At 40.8% G+C, this 8784-nt stretch overlaps 1 protein-coding gene across 1 annotated transcript in view; it reads left to right on the top strand.

Annotated features, from left to right (window-relative positions):
* Positions 1-1193: 1193 nt before the first annotated feature.
* The window catches only part of map3k9 (mitogen-activated protein kinase kinase kinase 9), an 18635-nt gene continuing 11044 nt past the window's right edge, over positions 1194-8784 (top strand). Inside the window, exons 1-4 of the mRNA XM_036573535.1 lie at positions 1194-1374; positions 3465-3613; positions 5755-5930; positions 8317-8557. Coding sequence (XP_036429428.1) covers positions 1292-1374; positions 3465-3613; positions 5755-5930; positions 8317-8557 — 649 coding nt within the window. The 5' untranslated portion in view covers positions 1194-1291. The remainder of the gene's footprint in view (positions 1375-3464; positions 3614-5754; positions 5931-8316; positions 8558-8784) is intronic.

Here is an 8784-nt window from a genome sequence, read left to right as displayed (position 1 = left end):
GAGGTTGGGGTTATTTTGCAAAGTTCAGTTTTACAGTTTCAGCATGTGGAAACTAAAACAGCGCGTTATGAATTTGTTGTCTTTTTCTGTCACAAAAACCAACACATCCACGTCTCCAGCCTATAGCAGTTTAAGTTAAAAGGAGTGTGTAAGCCAGGACTGCGTTTTGAATGCAGCGTCCAATCAGAACAGAGCTCATTTACATTTATTGGTCTTAAAGGCACGGTAACAAGAACAGTCTGTTATAAGATAAAGAGAGGTTGAAAATGGCTGTGCAGAGGTGAGTTATGATGAGGGAAACAGTTAAATGTGGTTTTTTAGTGCACAGTTTCTATTTATTTGCTAAATTTGACAAGTTGGGAAAAAAAAACATAAAACGTGGCCCACATGCCACACTGTACACCCCCCACCCCCACCCCCACTCTGAAAGTGTGAAAAAGTAAATTGAAAATTTAGCAGAGCTAAAACCACTAAGAACAGCAGTAGTGGTCATGATGAAGCCTGAGTTTTGTCCATGCTTCTGTCCATGTTTGGTGCTTGGTGTCCGTAAGCTGCTGTTACAGCATATATTCAGGTGTAGGTTATTGTCGTGTGACTGTCTCACTGATTTAACTGTAGATTTACTGTTTTAATCTCAGATCTCATTAACAGCCTGGACTCTAATTCACATCTGCTCTTCTTCCTTCCTTTCTTTCTGAACGTGTCACTGAGAAGACTAACGCTAACTGACTCTCTCTCTCTCTCTCTCTCTCTCTCCCTCTGTTCTTTCACTTGTTCCTCCCCTTTCTCCTTTATCTTTGTTGCTTTCTGTTCCTGCTTGTCGTTGTTTTTTTCCCAAAAACATTCATCTGCCATTCTGTTCTACTCTGTTCTATTGTTTTCTGTTCTGTTCTATTCTATTCTATTCTATTCTGTATTATGTTCTGTACTCTATTCTACTCTATATTATGTTCTACTCTGTTCTGTTCGGCCCTATTGTATTCTCTTCTTCTCTATTCTGTTCTATTCTACTATATTCTATTCTACTCTATTCTGTCCTATTCTATTCTATTTTATTCTATTCTGTTCTATTCTGTTCTACTATATTCTATTTTATATTTTTATCCTGAATGACCCCACGTCCTGCATCCTTAATAAATATCCTCGCCCTCACTCCCATCCTCCTCCTCCTCCTCCTCCTCCTCATGCCGTAGTCCTAATCCTGGAGTGTGTAGAAAACGAGGATTTGAGCAATAAAACCCTGAAGATCACAGATTTCGGGCTGGCGCGAGAGTGGCACCGCACCACTAAGATGAGCGCAGCGGGCACTTATGCGTGGATGGCGCCCGAGGTCATCCGCTCCTCTACTTTCTCCAAAGGCAGTGACGTCTGGAGGTGGGCTGCTCATTTCCTCTGATATAAGAGTCCCCGGGCAAGGTCTCTAACGATAGGGGTGGGCGATGTGGCAGAAATGTTATATCACGATACTTTTCACAATTCACGATATGAATCATGATATTTAGTTTTTCTGGGATTTATTAAGTTGGAACAGACAAAATGGAACCTGAAGTGCCGGATATATAAAAATACTATAAAAACCTAAGGCTGTAATAATGGTTGTTCTGTGTTTTACAAACTGCACTAAATCCACTTAAACTGGCCGAATAATGAGCGATCACTTTGTACTGAAGCGTTCAGTTAGTCTGTGTTCCTTAAGTACTGATGATATTCACGACATACTCAGAGAAGAGTATTGTGACGTAGGCCTGGGCGATATCTAAAAATGATTATCATCATATTTTGTTGTTAAAAAAATCGCAGTGCAGCGCTTTGACCTACTTTCTATTATAGTTTAGTCTGTATGTTTTTTAAATATTAATTGTTTATCTGTGCACTTTCCACGTTAAAAACAAGCCTTTTTCCATCGTCACAGCTGTGTTTTCACACCTGGGCACTAAGTCTTAGTACAGAAAACACTGCACGTCAGCCTACGGACCAGAGGAACTTTCTCTCCAGGTTAGAGTTAGCTTAGCGCTTACTTTCGGTTACTTCGGCTCATTATTTCACTGCAGCGAGTCGCTTTCCAAAGCATGTCAATGTTCGTTTTTGATTCCACTCACTTGTCCATCATTGACAATATCATCAGTTACATCACAAAAATGATAAAACATCGTCACATTGACCTCCCCTACTGAACGATACGTCTAACTGCCGTAGAGGCTTTGGAATTCTGAATAATATAATGATATTCACATTAAATAATGTAAAAGCTTACAGTAATCATCGTGTGTGCTGTAGTGTTGGTGTTGGCGCTGGGGAATGAGTAACTAAACCAGTACGTTTTAAGGAATTTTTTAACGGCAGTTTGGAATCAGGTTGTTTTTAAAAGGGAACTCCACCAATGTTTCAAAATTCCTGCATTATTTAGTTGCCGAGATGTAAACAGACTCGTTCAGAGAGGTTTGGTGTGAAATGCTCTGTTCTAGAGACGCGTGAGGTTCAGCGCTGCTCTCTGAAGCGGTGCTCGGCTATTTCTGTCTGAGCTCAGGGGTTTCCCACACAGGGATTAGAGAAGACTTAGTAGAGACACAGAGCGTCCTTCAGAGTCAGAGATCCTCTGTGTGTGTATATATATATATATATATATATATATCGCTGTTGTCGGAAGAAAATCTTGTATCTCCATTTTTTACATTTTTCAGTTTTTGACATAATTTGAAAATACCTGTTACCCTGTCAGTTTCATGATGGATGGACTAAAAGAAATGACCTAAAATGACTTGGAAAAAAGTCTGGTTCCATTGACTTACATTAAAAGTAAAGTTGGTTTTCTCCTTCTCCTGTAAAGTTACCATTTTGGAGATACGAGGTTTTGTTCTGACAACAGCGATATATATATATATATATATATATATATATATATATATATATATATATATATATATATATATATATATATTTCTACACTGACAGTAAATCCTGTAAAAATCAGAGTTAAGTATGTTTTTTCTCTGCATGAGTAAAATATATGAAAACATCAGCAGTAAAATGCACATAATATAAAGCTTTACATTTTCATTAATGTATAAATTAGTCTAACAAGCTTTTTCTACCCCTGATATGTAACACTTCCAAAATAGTCTTTCATATATGGTAAAATATACTGAAAGTTTCTCTGAATAAAATCCTTGTTTGTTTATTGAATGTTGTTTAAGTGTGTAAAAGGTATGAAAGATGAAGAGAATTTCGGTGCTGATTTGGGTGGATTTTTTTTTTTTGTTATTTTTTGGTACTTTAAATGTGTATCAGTGGCAGGTTCCACAGGTTCCACAGGTTCCACAGATGGTGCTTTAACAGTGTGTTCTGTTTTGCTTTGTGTTGATGCTAATGACCCTGTTTAAATAAACAGAAAAGTTGAAAAAATGTTTGTGTAATGTCTCTCTCTCTCTCTCTCTCTCTCTCTCTCTCTCTCTCTCTCTCTGTAGTTACGGTGTGCTGCTGTGGGAGCTGTTAACAGGTGAGGTGCCGTTTCGGGGTATTGATGGACTCACTGTGGCGTACGGAGTGGCCATGAATAAGCTGGCACTGCCCATCCCATCCACCTGCCCCGAACCCCTCGCTCGCCTCATGGAAGGTAAGACAACGTCTGAATGAATTTACGCCTGTAAGGGTGGACAATATAGCCAAAATATAACATCACGAGAAGTGATGTAGTCTTCACTATCAGCAGTGAACACTGAACCTAGTAACACGGAGCCTGAGATGAATAAATGCAGAGGAGCTAGACCAATCAGAGGCAACCAAAACACGTGCTGTGACATCACAACCACAGCTAACCAGCTCTCTGGCACGCAACATTCAGTGTTCCCTTGAGCCGGAAAGAAATTGGACATGCTGGAGTTCTTGGCCAAAATACAGGCCTTGAGCTTCACAAATTAAATCACAGTCAAAAAATCTCAATTAAATATTTTCCCTTTAACTGTTCGGCCCTGCCAAGCACATTATTTAAAACCATTCATCCGGGCAATAAGTAAAAACACTGTGTAACAGTAGAATTAATGCAAATAAACATTAATACAGAACAAGGTGTGAAAATTGTCTCTTTTGAAAAAGTAATAGAACAAAGTTTGGTTCCAGATTTCCTCTGGACGCCTCCAGACATCACATGGATTTATTAAACTCCATCAGCAGCTGATTTAACATAATGAAGTACTGATTAGATGAAGCAGGTACTGAATGATAAATACAGTTAATACTGGGCTTCCTCGAGGAGAGGGCAGGAAATAGTTAAACACACTGACACACATGAAATACTACTTACAGTGTTAATGTTATTCATTTAGTCTTATATTAGTGTTTTTCTGAGCAAATAAACACTCACTGCCCAAATAAACAGCCTAAATATAGTTTTCTCAGGTGCCTAAATCTTTTACGCATGACTCTACTGTATTCAATGTTACTATAAGTGATTATACTTAATAGGGGTGCATCGATACCAGTACTGATATTGGGTATCAGGCCAATGCTGCGCTCATTTGACTGATTCCCCAACTGGTCAAATTCACCAGTTCCAATATTCTGGAACCAGATGACACCGTGTGCCGTAAGCAGAGTGTCGCTGCCGTGTTAATGAACAGACGCAGTGGAGGAGGATCTGCTCACACAAAGAAGAGTTACTGACTCCGTCACAGTCGGACACAAAGCCGTCGCTCACTTTAAACATTCTGCCTCGGCAGACTCCCACCAGGATACACTGAGAGATTATAGACTGTTTATAAACACACAATCACAACCGCTTCACCAACACGGGTGGAGACATGTAGGCCAACAAAACGGAGGAGAAAAAGAGTCGACATTTACTACCAAAGTCCGTATATGCGACTTTATTTGACAGAACAGAATATTGAGGTATAAATGTTGATATGTTGTTTTTTTAGTAACTCAGGCTGTAGAGAGACCGAACTGTCCTACCGTGAACATCAGCGCCTGCTCTTAGCTTCAGTGCTCAGTGTTAGCAGTGCTGCTCAGTACTCGGTTATTCTGAGTGAATCAGCTTTATTGATAACGGTCTGTAGTCAGAGCGTCTGTAGAGGCTGCGTTTCCCGTAGCAGGTCAGTCAGACGGAGCGTTTCGTACAGTGCGAGTTTATAAATCGTAGCTTTGTCTGAACACGATGGTCTATTCAAACGGACAGTGAGAGTCACCAAAGAACAAGATCTCTAACATCACACAGTGTCTGTCTGGCTTTAGAGGACATTCAGCTACGGCTCAGCCGGCCAATCAAACGACTCCAACAAGACGGAAAACTGGAAGCGTGAGCTCCTCAGATGTGATTCCTGCTGTCGCTGTGCTGCTGCTGAAAGAGACAGATGAGGATCAAAACTATGAAACCTACTTTACTTACAGCTGTACAGAAGAGCTTTTCTGACGGGGAACTCGATCAGAGATCACTGATGTAGCAGAGCTAACAACCTTCGTTAACATCAGATAGATTTAATGATTTAACTGTTAAGGCACATCACACTCGTTTACACTAACAGCTACTTCATTCCATACCAAGTAGGCAATTTGTTGCGGTATCAGATTCAGTATCAGAGCACTAAAATATGTACTTGTACTCAGTCTGAAAAAAATTATTGATGCATCCCTAATAATAATATTGTGATATTATTACCATTATAATTAAGGTTATCAGTTAAACAGCAGGAACATTCAAATATAAGAATTTGTCTGGCGGTGTGTCTCAGTTGTGTAATGTGTTGTTTTTGTGGGCAGATTGCTGGAGCACTGACCCGCACTCACGGCCACCCTTCTCCACCGTCCTGGACCAGCTGACCTCCATTGAGGAGTCAGGATTTTTCGAGATGCCCGCTGAGTCCTTCCACTCGCTGCAGGACGACTGGAAGCTGGAGATACAGGAGATGTTCGACCAGCTGAGGGCCAAAGAAAAGGTCTGAGGTCACCACAGAACACAGTCTGATTGAATACGGAGAACATCTGGAGTAAATAAGCTTCTGCTGTTAATCTTTTCTCAAGGCATGGCTTTGTTGTCAAAGCCGAGGTTTATTTATGTAGCGCTTTTTACAACAGGTGTTGTCGCAAAGCAACTTTACAGAAAAATCCATGAGCGTCACCAGTGGCGACAGTGGCAAGAAAAAACTCCCTAAGAGCAAGAAGAAGAAACACTGAGAGGAACCAAGACTTAAAAGGGGAACCCATCCTCCTCTGGGCCACACCGGATAGCAAACAGCATTAGAATACAATATTAGCAAACAATAACACGAGCAAAATGAGCAGAGAATAAGATTTTAACATTAGTATAAAATATTAAAATACAGAAAAGGGGAAAAACAGGTGAAGCAATGGCTCTGATTAAATGTTGTAAAGTATAGATCTTTTATCTTTTTATTGCATAATAGACAGAGATAAACAATACTAAGCAGAGAGGAGTTGGTCTGTTCTTTTTATAGAGCAGTAACTAAAAATAAATAAGAAAATAATCGATCAAACTGAAATACCCCATTTCCAAAAAAGTTGGAACGCTGTGCAAAATTTAAATAAAAAAATGCAATGATGTGCAAATCATTTAAACCCTATATTTAATTGAAAATAGTACAAAGACAACCAATCAAATGTTGCAACTGAGACATCTTATTGTTTTTGAAAAATATTTGCACATTTTGAATTTGATGCCAACAACACATTCCAAAAAAGTGGAGACAGGAGCAACAAAAGGCTGGTAAAGTTGTGTAATGCTAAAAAAACACCTGGTGGTTGATTGGCAACAGTTCAGTAACATGATTGGGTATAGAGAGCATCTCAGAGAGGCGGAGTCTCTCAGAAGTAAAGATGAGGAGGGGTTCACCACTCTGTGAAAGACTGCACCATCAAATAGTGCAACAATTCAAGAAGAACGCTTCTCAACATAAAACAGCAAAGAACTTCTGCTTTTCATCATCTACGGTACAAAATATCATTAAAGACTCTGGCCCTCAGACAGCACTGCATTAAAAACAGACATGATTCTGTAGTAGAAATCACTGCATGGGCTCAGAAACACTTCTGAAAAACACTGACTATGAAAACAGTTCGTCGCTGCATCCATAAATGCAAGATAAAACTCTAAAATGTAAAGAAGAAACTATATAAACAGAAACGCTGCCACCTTCTCTGGGCCCGAGGTCATTTAAAATGGACTGAGAGGAAGTGGAAAAGTGTCCTGTGGTCTGACAAATCAACATTTGAAATTCTTTTTGGAAATCATGGACACTGTGTCCTCCGGGCTAAAGACCACTCAGTTTGTTACAATTTTTAAACACTGTGTCCACTCACTGTCCACTTTATCAGACATTCCTACCTTGTCAGTCCACCTTGTAGGTGTAAAGTCAGAGACGATAGCTCATCTGCCACTGCACAGTTTGTGTTGGTCATCCTCTAGTCCTTCATCAGTGGTCACAGGACGCTGTTGGCTGGATATTTTTGGTTGGTGGACTATTCTCAGTCCAGCAGTGACACTGAGGTGTTTAAAAACTCCAGCAGCACTGCTGTGTCTGATCCACTCAGACCAGCACAACACACACTAACACACCACCACCACGTCAGTGTTACTGCAGTGCTGAGAATGATCCACCACCCAAATAGTACCTGCTCTGTGAGGGTCCATGGGGGTCCTGACCACTGAAGAACAGGGTAAAAGGGGGCTAACAAAGTATCAGAGAAACAGATGGACTACAGTCTGTAACTGTAGAACTACAAAGTGCACCTATATAGTAAGTGGAGCTGATAAAATGGACAATGAGCGTAGAAACAAGGAGGTGGTCAGAATGTTATGCCTGATTGGTGTAAAGTGGAGCATCAAAAGAAAGTTTTACCAGAATGTCGTCAAAGTAGTGTGTCAGTGTCCCACTGTGTGTCTAGAAAAGTAATCTCAAGCCTCTTTCCAATTTTCTTTAATGGAAAGTACAAAGCCACTGTGGCTTACTAAAGCAAACAGGGACGTCCCTGAAAGATATTATCTTGATGGCAGCACATGTTGTTCCAAACTGCATATATACCCCTCAGAATATGCAACAGATACCCCCCCACACCCCCCTCCACACACACACACACACACCATGACAGACGCTGGATTTTGAACTTTACGCTGGTAATAATTGGGATGGTTCCTTTCCTCTTTGGCCCAGAGAACACGACGTCCATTATTTCCATAAACTGAAAAAATCTGAAAAATGTGCAGAGTGATGAGCTAAAGGCTGCATCTGTGAACCCACGGAGTGCGTCTATATGATAGGTGTTTCTGATAAATTGGCCAGTGATTGTAACTGTCTCTGTCTGTAGGAGCTGAGGTCGTGGGAAGAGGAGTTAACGCGGGCTGCGCTGCAGCAGAAGTGCCAGCAGGAGGCGCTGCGGCGGCGTGAGCAGGAGCTGGCAGAGCGCGAGATCCACATCCTGGAGCGCGAGCTTAATGTTATCATCCAGCAGCTTTACCGCGAAAAACCTCGCACGGAGCAACGCCACGGCATGTTCCGCCGCAGCCGCATCAAACTACGGCCCGGAGACCGCATCAGCCTGCCCTCCGGTACAGCGCCACACTGAGTCTTACAAATTCTTTATGTTTAATATATGCTGTCCATCAAACGTTTAGACATACAGCCCCCTCTTTCCCAAGAGACGCTATTTTTATAGCATAGCTGATTCTTTGGGCCACTCAGCCTCTTTTTATTACTGTACTATATTAAACCCAGACCACAAATCCATAGTATGGGTTCAAATTTATTATAAGAAATCTATATTATAATCAATACT

The sequence above is a fragment of the Colossoma macropomum genome, unplaced genomic scaffold (genome assembly GCF_904425465.1).
Source record: "Colossoma macropomum unplaced genomic scaffold, Colossoma_macropomum, whole genome shotgun sequence".
Lineage (NCBI taxonomy): Eukaryota > Metazoa > Chordata > Actinopteri > Characiformes > Serrasalmidae > Colossoma > Colossoma macropomum.
The sequence above is the reverse complement of the archived record's forward strand: the minus strand, read 5'-3'. Positions and strand labels throughout refer to the sequence as shown.